An 18,934-nucleotide genomic window follows, 5' to 3' on the forward strand; every position below is an offset into this window, starting at 1 on the left:
GGACGTCAAGGCTTGAAAGCTGACAACGCAAGAACATATTTTTGTGAGAAAGATGTGTGAAATGTCCATTAAATTTGACTTGGAAAGAGTAAGAAGACAAAAAGTGCTTGGGGTTTCACTTTTAATGGGTCAGGCGAAAATCGGGTGACTTTTTTTTTTTTTTTACTCGTAATATTTCAAACGCATGGGAGGGTTACCCTGCGCCATGTGAAGTGTAATTGCACATCCACGCCACCGGATGGTGCACTGGTGCTCTCCTTGTCAAAGTTGAGTGGGAGTTATAAACTTTTAAAATTGCTGTCCACATTTTCTCTTTAAATCACAATCAGCATCATGTTTTATACCTTTTTATTGGGGTTAAAATGTTTAAAATATTGGCGTTCTTGTGTTCATGTTTCAGACTAATTTCCATTTATTATTACCGTTATTTATTGTTTTTTTTTTTTCCAGCATCTAACGGATCAGTTGATCAAAAGTGTTTCTCGTTCAAAAAATGATTGATATTTTATTAATTTCAGGTTTGCGTTTGCCATGCAAAGTGTAATGCACATCCACGCCTCCAGGTGGTGGAGTGGTGCTCTCACTGTCAATTCTCTGCAGTTGTTTTAAACTTTTAAAATTGCTGTCAATAACATTTTTGTGTGAATCTCATTCATCATTAAAGTAGTTAAGAAAAAAATCTGAACAATTTTGTCTACCTTAGGGGTAAAATGTTGTCCATTACTTAATGCAATCAAGTACTGAAGTAACTGAATAGTAATTACTGCCTAGAGCAAAAGTAATTGATTATTACTTTAGCAAACTAAAGTAATGAATTACTTTAGTATTACTTAAATTTATTGTATTTAATGGATTCAATTTAACAATTAATTTAGCAGCTAATGACCTGAAGTAATCAATAACTTTAATATCTAATTAATTTATTACCAGTCATTTGTAGAACCTCCTTTTGACAAATATTTGAAAAAATACAAACAATGAACGTAAACCGATATCTTTGGGATTGAATGAGTAAAAGAGGACTGTAAAAAGATTGTAAGTCATTAAAAAGTAAAGAAAAGAAAAATACATGGGAACGTTTTTTTTAATGAAATATTTGATGATTCCTTGCTTTCTTGGGCTTCATAAATCACTTGCCTCGACACATCTGAAAAAAAATATTACTCTCATGATTCTCATTTTAATATGTATTCATATTTATGCATAATTCAAGGGCAATAAATAGTGTTTTGATGCCTGGATAACCTGATGGTAGGGGCAAGTTTGGGTCACGTGATACAAGCCACACCCGGAAGAAGGAAGTTCTCTTTGCACCTGTCAAAAAAAAAAGTTTCTTTTCTCGAAAATTCTCTGCGAGTTAAAGTTTCGTTACTGAAGAAGGAAACTTAACTTGTGTTTCTTTCATGTCGTTAACTGAGGTGAGTTCATACGCGTTCGACGTTTATTCTTCGCCGTTTGAACTCTTTTCATCGATCTAAGATTTCCATGGAGGAGGCGGAGGCGCCACCGGCGGTACCAGAGCTACCGGTACCGATACCACCACCGATACCGCCACCGCGACCACCACCAGAAGCGGTGGCACCCGAAGCCGAGAAGCCGCCCGGCGACGAACCCCTGAATCCGGCGACAGACTTCGCAGCGAGTCGCTGTCAGTTCGGAGAGCCGGACGGAGAGCCACCGCTGTCTCTAAATCAATTCAAATGCAAGAAGTTCTTCGTCCTTAGGGTAGATTGTCATTTAAAGATCAAATATAACATGTTTTGATTATTTTTTTAAGTATGTGCCTAATATAAAAGTCACACGGAAAAATCCTACGGCCATGACATTATGAAGTCATTTTAGGTGACGTTTTTTCTCGTTTGACTTTGATTTATCTCACGGTGCTCACTCGTTTATCGCGGGGGGTTCGTTCCCAAAAGAGGTGCAGTAACCAAAATCCGCAAAGTTGATTGAATTCTGGTCCAAATTAAGACAAAAACTATCAGTTAAAATATTGTGGTAACCCTGCAACACATTTGGTCATAAATGAAAATCTTTGTAGTATTGTTTTTTCTAATAAATAGTATTGTGATTTTTTTTTTTTTTTTTAATTTGCAAGAAAATAGTAACATACATTCAAAAGAAACAGTTTTGGTCTTAAATGTATTAACTGTACCCCGGTATAGCGAGGGAATTTGGGTTTTGCTGAATTGACAAAGTATCGAACCGTTAAATGAGCATTTTTCAATTCTTTAATTGTTGTAAATTCTGAATCCTAATCACAAAATCAAAGCATGTTTAAATGTTCTCACAATAAGAACTCCTATTTTGAAACGAAATTAAGATTTTGTGGAGAAAAAAAAAAAAAACATTTCTTTGCTACATTGAAGTATAACATTAAGATAATAAAATGTAAAGTTGAAACTTTAAAGTGCGTATAATGAAATTCGGTGTTTACACCAACTAAAAATATATAAATAATAGCGAACAAAATGGGGAACCCCTTATGGTTGAGCACAAAACGCATATTTTTTGCCCAAATCATCCTGTGTATGTATTTTTGTTTTCCCATGCAGCCTGGCACGCTGCACCAAGCCATCAAAGAGGTTAAAATTCTGGTGGACCCCCAAGTGGATGGCAGCATTCTGGGCATCTGGCTTATGGCAGAGTGAGTTCATTGCACATGCACACGCGCCGTCAAGTTGGAAATTAACAGAACAGGATGCAGCAAAGGAAATAGGAAGCGCATTGTATATTAAAGAAATCGAATAAAACTGAGGATGTCAAAGCCCCGATCACATGATCTCAAATCTGGCTTGATTACGTCATTTTCAGCTGAGTGGAATTGGCAAAAATGTTATTTTTTTTGCTTGGTTTAAACCATTGATCCACCCGCCATCTATAAATTCTAATGTTGTCATAATTTTGCGAAAAAAATAACCGAGAGACAATCGAAATGTATTTTTCCGCCTGAATAAAATTGGATTTACAGTATACTCAAATTAGACAGTATGTCATACGATGAACTATCATTTATCGATTTGTTCAAGACCTTCCTTCTGTCACTGACAATCCAAAAATGTAAAACCCATTTATCTTTTAAAAATTTTACCTTTCGCCTCTTTCTGAAGTAGAGGTGTCCCCAAAAAATAGTATCGGATTATAATAGTCAAAATCCTCCAGTATTAGCAGTCATATACAATTGAGCTTGCGGGTTTTTATTTTGAATATTGAATTTTGTCAAAACAACTATTGCTGACTATCGTTTTTCGCTGAAATAGTATCATTTGCTCATTCCTCTCCAAAAATTCATTAGAAACAAAAAAACATGTATCTTTCAAGCTGATATTTTATGTGATCGATATTGTTTATCAGCATCGTATCAGAAGTAAAAAAGTTGTATCGATACACCCGATTTCCTCAGTTTCACTAGCGCAGCTCTCCAAATTAGAGGTCAAGCGTGCTTGCTTCAAGCTGTTTGTCCATACACCCTTAAAATATACATAAGTAAACGTCGTACATTCAACCACATTTCATCTAATGAAAGTCAGCTAGCTTCATGCTAACAATTCGAAATGCGATGAATGGGCTAACTGAATTTAGCATAGATGATGCGCTAATGCTTAGCCTTCACTCGGCTGCCGCTTAAGCACACATAAATCAATAACATACATACAGGGCTGTATAACAAGAGAAACAAGATGTACCTGAGCTGCGCTATTCTTTTGATGTTATTAAAACATAAAAATGCACAAAACACCCATTTGACCCTCCGATTGTAATTTTTTACTAGAGATGAAAAAAACATAGTAAAACATCCAAGCTGAATTCCCAAGAGTGCAGCCTTTAACTAACAGCTTCAAACGAATGTGTGCTATGGGACGTTAGCGCTGTTAGCATATTTTTGTTTGACCTTTGAGGAAACAACATTTGAAAGGCCTGGCAAGTGCGTTATAAATAATCTAGTTTTTCCCCATTCACTTTGTCCTACATTCTAGTCAGCAGGTTGCCACTGTTTTCACTAGATTCTCGCAGAGCACGTGTTGACCCATGTCACGCCTCATGAAAAATTTCAGATACGTTTCGAAGCGAAAAGCCAAGCAGAGATTCCGGAAAGTCACTTTCACTTCACCCAAACCGGTTGGGAGCTGGAATTTTCTTGCGTATTCAACGCGTCCTATGAAATGCGAGACATTCGTGCTGTGGAATTTGAAAGGTTCCGCGAAGGGTGTGTTTTGTTTGTGTGGACTTTAAATCGGTTTTCTTGTGCTTTTGCTAGTTGGACATCTCGAAGTGGACACCGATTGGCTGCGATTATGTTTGGCCGAAAACTGATAGGCTCCTGTTGTCCGTGTCGGGGCAAAGTTCAAGAGCAGAAGGAAGACGTGAAAATGAACGAGCTTGTGAGAGTTGTCAATAGATTGATATGCGTGGGAATTTGTTTTTCCCACAGAAACAGCTCAAGTTTAGCTTACTACATCAATGCAAAGCATCCAGCTGTGACTGCAGTAATAGGGGCGATAATGTTGCTAGCCATAGCAAAACTTTCGGCCAAACGAAACTGGAGAACACATCAAGGTTGGGGCGAGTCTGAGTGGGCGATGTTTTATTAAAATGTTAATTTGTAATTATTTGACAATTAACAAAAGAAAACAGCAAAATTCCTCCTGAGGTTCCAAACTAAAAGTTGCAGCCGGCGCTTGGGGCTCGTCTCAAATCCATCTGGTAAATAATTGCTACTTTTCAAGAAAATAAATGACTGAATCTTTTTTTTTTTAAATGTTATTTAAAGTACGTCAACCTTAGACATTTTCGAGTGAGATTAAAATAAGATTAATTAGATCGATTAATCCTCATCTCTCGGTAGTACTCATAACAATCCCCTTGTTTGTGTGACCGACTAAATTACGGTTTTGTCCCCTCTCCAAAAAAAACTTTCATGTGCATTAAAATGTTCGGAGCAAGTGCTTATTAATTTTGAAAGGTGAGCTGCTTAATTTCCTTCTGTTTATTGGCTGGGTTAAAAATCGTAACGGAGGCCTTAGAAATACTCGCATGCATTCTTTATGATCTTTTTGCCGCCGGCATTTTAGTGAAATTTTCAAGCTTTTATAGTACATAATTGAGAAGCTTTCTGATACATGTTTTTTGTATTAACCTGAAGCCAACTCGTGCACTACTAAAATGCTAGCGGTAGATTTTTTTTTTTTTTTTTCCAGCTTTCACCCCCCTTGAACGCGATCCAATTAGAGAGTTTTTAAAGTTAAAAAAAAAAAAAAGACCTCAAACAAAACAACATCAATCATCCTGTCGGTGCTCTCTCGGTTTTTAACGGAATAGCCTGCACGAGGAAAAACAAAGCAGTTTTCCAATTCGGTAAATGATTTTTGCCGGTAATTGCTGTAATTTCTGCTTGCTTTTACCTTTAGCAATTTAACCCTTAACTCATTCAATACCAGCCTATTTTACAAACACATAAAAATGGAAAATTTTACATAAATAGGGACCTGGAACAAAATTTCTGAACTACTAAAGAACTCTAGGTAAAAACATCAAAATTGTACATACATATTAAAAATTGGTACCAAAATCGTATAGTAAGTGCTACTTATATATAATATACATGTGTACAATCAGAAAACATCATAAATAAAAAATACAGAAAGTATTTATTTAGCTTTGAGTGGCGCTTGTTATGCCCATTTTCCCTAGTAAAGCTAGGCTAGGCTAGGCTAGCTTCATATTTCTTGATTATATCCAGCTTGGTTTCCTTATAAATCATCTTCTTACTTTTCTCTTTAACATCACTAGCAATCTTGGGACCCAGGGCTAACCTTTTCAACTTTGAATTAAGCAGTAAAATGCACTCGAAATACGGCTTTACTATGGCGCCATCTTGAAACGAGTGAGGCTGACCATTAGCAGACCAGCATCATGTGACGGCAACAGGATGAAAAATTGCAATTACCTAAAAACGCCCACAGATGGAGACGAAACACGAATACAGCCAAGCCCCTAGGGTCATGACAGTTGTTTTTGTCGCAAAACACCATAAAGACGGGGCGAAAACACTCATGAAAAAAAACACTGTGTTTGTCTAGGGTGGATCACTGGAACAACGAAAAGGAGCGTCTGGTCCTCATCACGGACCAGCTCCTGCTGATCTGCAAGTACGACTTTGTCATGTTCCAGTGCGAGCAGATCCAGAAGATCCCGCTCAACATGGTGGATCGCATCTGCTACGGAAACTTCACCTTCCCTTCCAACTCCGTACTTTAGTAAGTACACAAAACCACGTGGTTCCTTTGAGTTCATCTCTCCGCTCATCTGGCTCACTGTTAGCTTAGCTTAGCGGGAGCGCGCAAACCCTTTGTTGGGTTTAAGGAGCTAATTAAAATAGTTGAAAAGTCTCGGTCTCCAGAGGTCTTAAAATTCCTTGTAATTATCCAGCTCATGCTCCGCTTTGCTTGACACAAAGAAACAAAATCCCCTTTGCTTCTGTCGTCAAGTTTTTCTTTTTTTTTTTTTTTTTTGGCGCATCTTACCTCAAAAGTAGCAAGGAGTGGTTGGATGTAGGTTTTTTTTTTCCTGAATTTGTTTGCAAGATTTTCCTGAGATTTTGACTGAAAATAAACTTTCTAAACAAAAACTACCTTTGTAGTTAAAAAAAATCAATTTTCATCAATTGAACTGTTTTCAATAAGATACCGTGTACATCTCGTGAGATTACAACGTATTTTTCAAAAAATATCTTAAAAACACTTGTGAGGAAATATGGGAGGCATACCAACTTTCTAGACAGAGATTACATGTATTTAAATTCAAACACTTGCCAATACAAAGTACTATTACTACTCACAGTATTTCAGCCAAAGGGTGGCACGCTCCTGAAAGTGTGATGATTAAGTTTTAAACTTTGACATGATGTCACCATCTGGGTGAAATTTCAGCTCCCTAGTGTCGTCTTTCAATGTTTTCCTTTTGATGTAAAGATTGGATTGGATAAAATACTGCACAAGGGTTGAGATGTTCAAGTGGTATCAGTGTCCTAGTATCGGAGCATTTTTTTTTTTTTTTACGTGAATTAGTCCAAGTAAAGATGGATAGCGTCCCTAGTAAGAATCCTGGGTTTCGTCTCCTTTTTCAAATACTACTTTTTAAAAAATAAATAAATACATTCCTACATTCCTCCTTAATTATATAAAAATATTACACATATATAACATAGTATAGAAGAGAGCACATTTCTTTAAAACGTAATGGCTTGTTTGTTGTTTTTATTATTTCTTATGTTTTTTGTATGAATTCTTAACCTGAAAATATTGAAAACCAAAATCTCATTCACACTACAACATTTCTTCAATTTATAATGATTTAATTTAATTAAAAAAAACACTTTTTTTCTAAATAAATGCATCTTTTAAAATAGGATTTTTTTTTCCCTCCTTTTTTCAATGTGACCCTAATACTTCATAAACCTTCTTTTGGTCTTACAAGCCAGTTTCAAAGTTTGTATAATACAAAAACAGTATCATCGGGTTGGCGCTGCTCAGGCGTCGGAAGAGCGTTGCAAAGATTTTTATAATTTTTTTTCTGGAACGACAGGAAGTGCCGAGCTGTCACTTGGAGCTGTCACTTGGCTGATTAGCGGCTAAAATGGAGGCGCTCCTTTTGATGTGAACCTTTTTAAAGGCGGCTCGGGGGATAGCCCTGCGACGCCGGCTAATTTGATGAATAAAACGTAATGCGCTGTGAAGAGCTTAGAGAGCGTCGTCTTTATTCCGGGCTTTATCTGGCGCGCATTCCCTTAAATTATACATAAAAGAGTCGGCGGAAGACGCGCGGGACAATGGAGGGAGAGCGACAGATCCAAGCCAGGGCGACGTTCTCGCTCGTCTTTTCTTTCGTCCCGCAGGAAGTGTCTTCGTTTTGCGACGGGGTCACTCTGTCACTGCCTCTTAGTTGGCGGGAAAGTGATATGCGGCGGGAAAAAAAAAAATGAGGCCTCATCCGTGCAAGTTTTGCCCGGAATATTTCGATGAGTTTTGCCCGTCAAATTACAAACGGCGTAGCCATCAAAACGGCGTTTGTTCTCGTACAGGTTTCCCTCGCGCTTCTGTTATTGCGGCTTCACTCTGTCACGGATGATCATTTATGACATAGGTGTCGAATTCCAGTCCTGGAGGGCCGGCATCCTGCATGTTTTCCGGTTTTCTTTCCCCAACACACCTGATTCAAATAATTGGCTCATTAGCAAGCTCCGCAGGAGCTTCAAAATGATCCCAATCGTTTGAATCAGGTGTTTTTGAGGGAACGGGTTTGAAAACATGTAGGATACCGGCCCTCCAGGACTGGAGTTCCACACCTGTGATTCTATTCCAGCTTTACGTCAGGCATTTTTTTCTTCCTTTCAAGTCAGACCAGTTAAGAAATACCATATTTATTCTTATTTATTCATAAAAAACTCAATATTTTCCGTACTATAAGGCACACTTAAAAGCCTTCAATTTTCTCAAAAACTGACAGTGTATTTTATAATACGGTGTGCCTTATACAGTGCATAAAACACAAGTTTTCATTTTTGGGGGAAAAAAGGATAAAATAACTCAATCGCCATTTAAATTCTTCAATTTTTACCTCCGCATTTCAGTTATATATGTATTTTTTAGCATGACATTTTTTTTATTACACCCTGTTTGAAATTTCGTACAGTTCCGTTGCAAAGTGCTGAGGATGGGTGTGTGTACTTTTAGACGGCATTATTTTGTTTTCATACGCACATTAGCAGGTTTGCTCTAAGATGTTTTTAAGACTCACCCATTACCCCACACGTCATTCTTTCCTACTGTCTAAAAGCTTTTTTTTTTTAAAAGGCTCACCAAGCTTTAAAGTTCTTTTTTTTTAAAGGCTCACCAGAGCGAATTCAACTCCCATTTTTCTGATTCATTCAATTTTACATTGAGAAAGTCAGTGGTGAGTGTCTTAAAAAAACGAATGTCAAACATGGAGGCTTAAAAAAAAATATCCCATTCATTTTGTCAGTACCTCCTTTTGGCCAGCAGAGGCCAGTATTGCCCCGCAAACATTCATTAATCTTATCTGAGTGTTTTAGCAATAAGTGCAACAATGAAGAACCTGATTCGTGCTGTACACGTGCATGAAAGAATTCTCCATCTTATCTATTTTTTTTTTTTAGGCATTTCACACAGCAAGGTGACAATTCTAATCCCTGCTTACTGACACTAAACGTGCTTTGACCTCATTTTGATCAAGGCAATATTGAATAAAATATGATGATTTATTAGAACAACAGTTCGACTCGGAAAGCAAGCACCATTAAACATTTACGTTCCTAAAAACACAAAGCGCACAGGGTTTTTCTTCCTGAATATTCAGGAATGCATAAATGAATCAAGGGCAATTAATATCTTATGTTCCTAGTGTACCAAAACAAAACCTTAATCCGGGATTCCGAACCCCAACACCGGAGTATTTACCAGTACACCCTAAACCAGAGGTCAACCTTTTTCAAACTGGGAGAGGCTTTTTGTGTACTGATCAATGCATGAATAATATAACAAATTCATTAAATTTAACTTTCATATTACGTTCATAATTTTTATTGATACAGCAATTTATCATGGGCAAATCTTTATTTTTTATAGTTAAAGTATTATTTAGTATACCAGAATATGCATGGGCGGTGCAGGTATTATTTTGACCACTGGGGGTCACCATTCTCAAAAGTATCAGTCTTTGAAAGCTTGTACCCAATACCCAGGCGGCGGGATGATTTAGAGCACAGGTGTTGAACTCCAGTCCTCGAGGGCCGGTATCCTGCATGTTTTCGACGCTTCCCTCCCCCAAACGCACCTGGTTCAAATGATTAGAATCATTTTCAAGCTCCTGCAGAGCTTGCGATTTGCTAATTTTGATTCAGTTCTTCTGGGTAGAGAAACCTGGAAAACACGAAGAACTCTCGAGGACCATGAGCGTGACACTGACTTGTGGTTTAGTGAGATCTTGCGCAGCGGTATGGCCCGAGAGCCTTCTTATGAAAGACAATTACATATGTATGATGTTTAAAAATCCATGGTAGGAACTTAAAAAAATGAACTGTATTCATATAGTGTAGATGAATGGTGTAGATTCAACACCATTGGTTCTCAATTTTTTTTCATTGATGTTTACGTTGCATAAAATTGGATCAAATCTTTAAAGGAACTCTTCAGAATGCCCATTTAACCTAAAATGCCTTCTGGAACCAAAATGCCAGACTGCCATTGTCTTTTCGGGCCTATCTTCTTGAGATGTTTTGTGGGTCTACTCATGAGAGACATCCCTACCAATAGGCTTTGGGGGATGAACCCCCCCCACCCCCCCACCTTGGTTCGTTTGACTTGAGATTCCATGACTTCATGGTGTCATCCTTCATCCTCCACCTGAAGGTGAGGAAAGTAAGGAAATCCACCCTTGACTGACCTCCCCTTTAGCACTCCACTTAATCCACACTGTGCACATACACCTAGCGAAACACTGTATTTTGAGCTTGGGGGTAAGTGATGGGGAAAAAAAAAAAAAAAAAAATTCCTCCTGTGGGGCTTTCAAGCGCTTCGGACGCGTAAGTCAACACGCAAGATAAATAGAGTGCAGCTCCAGCTGTCATGGCAAGTGTCCCACATTGTCTCGAGGCGAACAAACAAACGTGCGCTGATTGCTCAACACTGCCTGAAGCTTTGTCAGACGCGCATAGGTGCATACGTCCAACTGAGCGGCGGCGGGCCAGAAACAAAACGGGCAATGAGGCCAGCCTGCGTAGGTTTTTTTTTTTTTTTTTTTTTTTGGTGAGGTTAGGGACACACCAGTGAAAAACATTTCAGATTTACCTCTTCAAGCTCATTGAGAGAATGTTCAGAGTGTGCATAGCAGTAATCAGAGCAAACTTGAATATATAACATTTTTTTTCTGAGTACACCACTCCATGTGTGTTCATTCATAGTTTTGAGTGAGAATTACAATGTGGATTATCATGAAAAAGAAAACGCATTGAATGAGAAGGCGTGTCCAAACGTTCGTCCGATACTGTATTTTATGCCTAAAGATAGTACCGTATTTTCCGCGCTATAAGGCGCACCGGATTATAAGGCGCACCCTCAATTAATGACACATTTTCAAACTTTTTCCATATATAAGGCGCACCCTCAATTAATGTCATATTTCCAAACTTTTTCCATATATAAGGCGCACCGGATTATAGAATGCACCCTCAATTAATGACATATTTTCAAACTTTTTCCATATATAAGGCGCACCGGATTATAAAACGCACCCTCAATTAATGACATATTTTCAAACTTTTTCCATATATAAGGCGCACCGGATTATAAGGCGCACCCTCAATCAATGACATATTTTCAAACTCTTTCCATATATAAAGCGCACCGGATTATAAGACGCACCCTCAATTAATGACATATTTTCAAACTTTTTCCATATATAAGGCGCACCGGATTATAAAGCACACCCTCAATTAATGACATATTTTCAAACTTTTTCCATTTATAAGGCGCACCGGATTATAAGACGCACCCTCAATTAATGACATATTTTAAATTTTTTCAATCACAATATAGTAATACTCAAAGTAATAACAATAATAACTCAATAACTCTAAACGCTAAATAGCATAATAAGTCAATGTCAATATGAGCAACCTTGTTCAACTGTAAACACACAAAAGAAACAGGTTAAGCTTACTTTATCACTTCATTCTACCAATCCCAATCTCAATATTGATCCACATATAAGGCGCACCCGATTATAAGGCGCACCTTCAGCTTTTTCAAAAAATGAAGGCTTTTAGGTGCGCCTTATAGTACGGAAAAAACGGTAGTTCCAAAGTTTGAACTCCTTTTTTAATGCAAAAAGGCCTTGCGACCTTGTTTGAGCCTCAGTCCTGAGATGCCAGCCTCCTCGTACATCCTCATTTGACCAATTCATATTTTCTTCCTACCCTCCAATGATTTCTAATTTGCACTTCGCTCCGAACGCCAGAGGGCCAAGGCTGTCTCTTAAATCGCATTGAAGGTCCAAAACCCCAGCACCCTCCCACATATAAAGCCGGTGAAGACGTCCAAGGCCTCTGGCTGTGAAAGCCCCGCCCTGCTCTCTGCCTGTTTGGGCTGGTCTGGCTCCCCGTTGATAGCTTACCTGTGGAATTCACAAAGCTCTTTTTTTTTTTTCCAAATATATACATCCCCATTTACACCAGGGCCATAGCTCAGTGAGTGCTCTCACAAAGGCCAATGTGTACCCATCTAACCCCCCGTCCTCACTCGCCTCGAGGAAATATAATCAGTCTTTCGGGGCCGGGCTTTACCTTTGTGCCACCTTTTACTTTCCTCCTCCGTGCACAAAACGTTCCTGCGCGGTATTGTTATTGCTAAAAGCTCTTCTGTAAACACATCTGAATAGTTTGTGCGATGACGTGGCCCCGCCCTCGCCCACAGTCGCCCATGCGCTAGCGGGTTTACGTCGCCATTGTGTAGCCTCGGGGGTGTTTTCATTTCATCTTGTGCAAGGTCAAATGAACGCATAGCATGATCATAAAACATATCTGGATTCTTGGGAAACCCGGTTTGTTCGTCACTATTTTATGCAAATGATTCTGTCAATTTGTACTCCCCAAGAAAGTGATTTGTCATCTCGGTTTTTTTTCTTCTGCTGTTTAGGTGCTAGGTAGTTTAGTTAAAAATGTTGGCCTTAGGGGGATTTGGCTGTAAGAGATCAATTTAGGAGCTAGAGTCTTGTTCCGGAGTTCGGGCTACGTTCAGGGTAGAATCTGTATTTTAGAATCCTGTTCTTAAGTTCCAGGCTAGATTTGGGAGTTAAAGCTAGTCTTTAGGGTTCATGTGATGGTTTAGATATTCGGTTTAGGGTCAAGGACAGGAGTTAAAGAATATCTTTGGTCTATGATAAGGGTGGAGGTCATAATTCCGGGTTTAGGATTACTGTAAAGTTTGGGTGAGGTGCTAGATTTAGGGCAAAATCTGTATTCTAGACTCCTGTTCTTAAATTCGGACTATATTTTAAAGTTATAGCGAGTCTTTAGGGTTTATGTGATGGTTTAGATATCGGGTTTAAGGCCAAGGTCAGGAGTTATAGTGATAGGGTGGAGGTCATAGCTCCGGTTTTAGGATTACTGTGAATCTTGGGCTTTGGGTTAGGTGCTAGATTTAGGGCAAAATCTGTTTTCTAGTCTCCTGATCTTAAATTCGGACTAGATTTTGGAGTCAAAGCGAGTCTTGAGGGTTTGTGTGATGGTTTAAATATCGGGTTTAGGGCCAAGGTCAGGAGTTATAGTTATAGCATGGAGGTCATAGCTCCGGTTTTAGGATTACTGTAAATTTTGGGCTTTGGCTTAGGTGCTAGAATTAGGGCTTAGCTTTTAACTTTAAGGTTAATTTATAAAGTTAGAATTTAGAGTTGAGGTTTATTTAAGGTTCAGCGGTTAAGTGGGGGTTAAAGTTAAGGTCAAGGGTCTGTTGTTACACTTAAGTTTAATTTATACCATCTCAAAGATGAATTTTTCCGTGTCTTTCTAGAGGCTTAGATATCCGATCCCAAAAATTTGCCTTATTTATGTCAACAGCAAGTGTCCAAAATGTTTTTAAAGGTATTGTACATGAAAAGTAGTTATGAATTTTGTGATAGACAAAATATTATCAGAATATTTTTTACCACCATAAATGGCTAAATACGTTTGGGATCTATTTAAATTTAGTAAGTGAGGTTTAAAGCTTGAGTATGAGTGTAAAATTGAGGGATTGGGCGTTCATAACTTTAAGGGTTAAGTGCTAGGTTTAGGGGATGGATTTCAAGATAAAGGATATTCAGAACCATTTCCTTTCATTTGCAGGTTTGCGTGACTAACACAATGCCTTTTTGGCCGTAAAGCTTTTGTGATGAAGTTTTGTTCTCTTTTTAAGGAGCAGAGCGGGTGCGCCAAAGCTGATCTAACCGATTAATCAAATGGTATTTATATGAGTGTTGCAAAACTTCCAGTCAACAATGTTAGCTAGCTCCAGGCTTTTAGTCATCTTTGAAGACACTTTTTTTTTTTTTCAACGCAATTGTCAAGCCGTCGTAAATATTGTAGTGTGGCTCTTAATTTTTGAACTTCCTGTGAACCCCTAACAAAGGTAGCATATTCCTCCGATGTTACGCTCTTTCATCGTCAGGCCTAGAATACATTTGATGGACAAACACCACGCCGAGTTCTGAGGAACCTTTCAAAGACTTGCTTTCAGTCACGGAAGGCTTCATCTGGCCTAGAAAAGATTTAGCCCCAGGGCTTTTTCATTAAAACCTTTGGTATTTTCCCCTTAAAAATGAGCTCGCAGACAGAAGACAGAATATGACGAACGCGCTGTTGATTAGCTCCAAGTCTTGAGATCACGCTCGCGTAATGAGCGTGCCCCGGGGGGCGCTGTTGCCATTGAGTACCCACAGATCTTCTTGTCCCCTACAGGAAGATCCTGAGGAAAAAAAACAAAAAAAAAACGACTTTACATCAGAGGGCTGCTACAGTATATATTGTATATATTTGGACTAAATCATGAAGAGGATTTGCTTTTTTTGATGTTAAGGATGAACGTCTGCAGTGCCTTTTTACTATAAACCACACACGGGCGCTTCAAAATCGGGACAAAGGTTAGCACACCTCTTCTCTGAAACAGGCGCCCCAAAAAATAAATCAAAGCACTTTTATGCCTGAAAAAAAATGAAAATACAACGCTGCGTTAAAGTTCTCAGTGCCAGTTTTAACAAGGGGCCACAGCAATATTAAAAATATTCACACACAAATATATATATATATATATATATATATATATATATATATATACATATGTGTGTATATATATATATGTGTATATATATATATATATATATATATATATATATATATATATGTATATATGTATACATAAACCAATAAACCAATACACATTTAATGAAAAATACTACACAATATTAGAGGGAAAATAATTTTAAAAAGCAAAAAAAAAAATTCAAGAAAATTATACTGATTACATTATGTAAAACAGACAAAAAAAAACACAAAATATTCGAAATAATATTAAAAAAAAATAAATGATCTGATATTCATACTCATTTGCTCTTGTGTGATTAGCCGAGAAGGCGAAGGCATTCGGGTCTTCTGGGACCGCCTGAGGGAGCCGTCCTTCATGTCCCTGTGGAACCCCTTCGCCACCGACTTGCCGTACATCACCTTCACCGAACATCCCGTCAGGAAGATCAGCGAAGCATTCGCCTCCATTTGCCACGTAAGTCAAGTATCGCGTAACCTTGGAATTTCGTCTTGATAAATGCCTTGAAAATAGCAAAAAAAAAAAAAATCCCATCAGTGGATTCATTTTAGTTTTTGGTTCCATCCCTTGTTTTATACTTTATACTTTTTTTTAAAATAATAACTCATTCAATCCCAAAGACGTATTTTTACGTTTTGTTTTTTTTTAAGCCCGGACATCCAACTACTATTTGTTTTATATATGTTTTTATTTATTTTTTCATCCCAAGTGTAAATCAAGGAATGTCTGAAATTGGCAATTATTCAGTACTTTAATACCTAAAGTTATTCTTACTTCAATAACTAGTACTTCAATAACTAAATACTTGATTACTTTGGTAGTTAATTACTCAAAGATACAATTTACCTGTCCACTCCCGTAAAAAAAAAAAGTTTATCATTTAGTTGGCGTCAATTGACGTCGATGATGCTCTTGGGTTCCAGTTGACGTCTTTTCACGCAGTTTTAGGACAACTTGTAATTTTTACATTGACATAAAACGCAGCCTGTACAAGTATTGGAATGCAGACAGTTTTATTTTCATGTTCTCCCATGATGGGAAAAAAAAAAAATTCTGTCACATGAACCAATGTTTCATATTTCTCTGTGTGGTCCCCTTTTTATGCTTCAGTTTAGAGAGGTGTTTACCGGGCACTCAACTATTTTATTGGGACATAAAAAAAAAAGAAAATAACAGCGTGATGAAATGTTCTTTAGCGGGTGACTGATTCATCGCCGATAAAACCGAAATTCTCTGGAATGCTCCATGAGTCATTTAACCAATAAGCAGCATTTGAACGCAAATAATAATACCTTAGTCAAATTCGGAATGTCTACTGTATTAGTATGCCCCACTCTTCGTTTTGAAGATGATTTGCTGTGAAGTCAAGGGATTTGACAAGAAATGGAAAGTTAAGCGAGGGGTTTTATCTGCGCTATTTCGCTTGAGGTGGAGAAGAGAATTGAGCAATCACTGCCGTGGCACTTCAACCATGTTTCAACATTTCAGCTCAGTAAAAGGAAGATGTGGAAAACGGTGTGGTTTTTTTTTTAAATAAAAGACCTTTCCAGGTGGCAAAAGACATTTTTTTTCCTGGATGGCAACATCAGCAAGCAGCTTTTCATTGTCACAAAGGCTGCAAGTATTTATTTTGATTTCTTTCTAAAGCGCCAAACTTAACTTGTGAGCTCATCAGCGAAAAATGCTAACATTATGCTTGGCACTTTAGTTAGCTAGGTAATATTGTACAGGTTAGCCAGCTACATGCCACTAGCATCTCTTTTCACAAAACCACGATTACTTTTAACACCTTTTCTGTGCTAAGCGTTATCAGAAAACCTCTAAAATTTTGTTTTGTATGTTTAGCATTTTCACTCATCTTTCAAAGTCGACAGAATATTGTGTGCTATTTCTATGTAAACTTGGGTGGTATCATATGAAAGATTGACTTCCATTCTATATTTAGAATTACAAGTATGTAATATATGTGTTGTGTCCAGGGCAACACTGCCCCCCAGTGGTCACAGTTATCGCTACGGTCACATCTGTCTCTGTGCTCGTTTTCTCCGCAGATCGAGAACTTCCGCGAGCAGCTAAAAGAGGCGGCGCAAAAGGCCCACAAGGCCAAGCCGGTGCCCGGGAAGGCCAACGGTGTTCTGCTGCTGAACCAGAGCATCTTCATCAAGGCCTACTTTGGCTTCATGTCCTTCCTGGGCAACACCAACAAACTGGGCTACTGCATGGCCCGGGGAAATCTCGGCTTTTAAACCGAGCTTTCATGGTACTTTCGTCCATTTCCTCCCTATTTTAAACTTAAACGTAGTTCTTTTGCATCAGGACGCCACAAGATGGCAGCAAAACAAATTATTTATTGCTTTGACCGAAATTTTGAGATCCCCAGCAAATAATGGAAATAGCCCCCGTCAGAAAACTAAATCAAGCGGATAATGTGAATGTTGGATTATGAATAATTGCTGGAAGACAAAATACTTGAGAGGAAGGGGAGGAGTCAGTTGCCCTTGTAGTTTCAAGAGGTTCGTTACCATATGCGCTATGTGCCATTTAGCTTCGCATACTATACTAACAGCTACTAATTTCTCTGGTTTGTATTTCAAAAACAATTGCAAAAAGGCTAACCCGGCCACACCTTAAATTCTTGTTTTGCTTTCTTTCGTTTGACGTCCACTTTTGCTAATGCCCTCTACATACCGACCCGGCGATGGGCCATCGGAGCCCCCCTGAAGCGTTGACCTATTACTTATGCAGATCGGCTCAGAAAAAGCACGATGAACAGATTGCAGCGACGCCAACTACTACGTACCTTCATGCAATACTTCTTTGTGTCACTAGTGGCAAAAGTCATTATAAATTTCACTCAATGCATTGTGGGATACCTGACCGTAGCTTTATTTATACGCAAATAAACAGACTGCTTTCATTTTGGCTCTCGGTGGAGTTCCTCTTGCTCTTCTGTCCAGGTAGCCATTACGCCCAACACCGAATTTGTTTTTCGTCACTTCCGATTCCCGTCTAGTCTTTTGCGCTCGTTCGCTAACTAAGCAGCCAGTAAGAGTTAAGATTGTTCCCACAGCCCCGAAAGACGTTTCGGTGACAAACTCAGACGTTCCGACGCTGTTTCGCCGCACGCAGCTGACGGCGCTCGATGAGTTCCGACCCCTGACCTCGACTTGGTGTGTAGAGTCCCTAAGACGCGGGTGTCAAACTCGTTTTTGTGGTGGGCCACGCTGTAGTTTCAGTTTCAGTCAGAGGGCTGTTATGACTTTAGTCAAATCAATTTTAAATATGTTTGTCAGAAACTACCTAGTTTTGAAATCAGCGGCCGGCAAAAACTACAAAAGATAAAATGATGCGGCGGGCCGGATCTAGCCCCCGGGCCTTGAGTTTGACACCCTAACCCTGAGAGATTTTCCACCGCTGCCAGTGTCACACTTTCTTCTTTTACGTTGCTAATCTGTCCCCTCTCTCGTTTTCCCTCGGCTTCTCGCGTAAAAAGTTGTTCGGTCTCCTCCGAGAGCCACGTGCAAGCGCAGAAGGGAATGCCTTTGTCACTTTTCCTTTAGATGCCTAAACATACATTTGCTTACGTATTTTCACACTGCTGCGCTTTCACTGGGCGATGCTGCGTTTGTTTCTGCCGAGAATCCCGGCAGCTGCTCTCGCATTTACTGCAAATACCAAACATGCAATTGTTTAGTGTCTCTATTGTCTTTATTTACTAGCTGACTAATTTATGGTGTGTGTTTGTTTTGTTTTTTTTTAACCGTGTGATCATAAACATGCAATTGTGTTGTCATTTTTACAGAGAGCTTGTTTATGTTTACTAGGTGATGCTGCATTTGCCTCCCGATTTTGGCGGCAGCTGATGTCCCAATTCGATTCGACATTAAGCCGCTTTGATCGCCTACATACAACTGGTGTGTATTTTTATTTGTAACTTGTTTTTTGTTGTTTTTTCTCAAGGCGTTACTGACTTACTGTTCCCTGTATTTGTGTGATTTATAATCCTGAGTTTAGTTAACTCCTATAATCCCAAAGACGTATTTTTACGTATTTTTAAGACATTC

The 18,934-nt window shown here is 38.7% G+C and overlaps 1 protein-coding gene across 2 annotated transcripts in view; it reads left to right on the top strand.

The window, feature by feature from the left end:
- Positions 1-1,262: 1,262 nt before the first annotated feature.
- Positions 1,263-18,934, top strand: part of tprg1 (tumor protein p63 regulated 1) — an 18,077-nt gene continuing 405 nt past the window's right edge. The window contains exons 1-7 of one of the 2 annotated variants that reach the window (XM_088426286.1): positions 1,263-1,418; positions 1,480-1,725; positions 2,556-2,647; positions 6,081-6,257; positions 15,173-15,326; positions 16,922-17,130; positions 18,695-18,934. The exon at positions 18,695-18,934 is cut by the window's right edge and continues 405 nt beyond it. In XM_088426286.1, the coding sequence (XP_088282412.1) occupies positions 1,404-1,418; positions 1,480-1,725; positions 2,556-2,647; positions 6,081-6,257; positions 15,173-15,326; positions 16,922-17,116 (879 nt within the window). In that variant the 5' untranslated portion in view covers positions 1,263-1,403 and the 3' untranslated portion in view covers positions 17,117-17,130; positions 18,695-18,934. Of the gene's footprint in view, positions 1,419-1,479; positions 1,726-2,555; positions 2,648-6,080; positions 6,258-15,172; positions 15,327-16,921 lie in introns of both variants that reach the window. The other variant, XM_088426285.1, reaches the window with a different exon arrangement.

Source organism: Hippichthys cyanospilos, chromosome 10 (assembly GCF_059441005.1).
Source record: "Hippichthys cyanospilos isolate Australia breed blue-spotted pipefish chromosome 10, RoL_Hcya_1.0, whole genome shotgun sequence".
Taxonomy (NCBI): domain Eukaryota; kingdom Metazoa; phylum Chordata; class Actinopteri; order Syngnathiformes; family Syngnathidae; genus Hippichthys; species Hippichthys cyanospilos.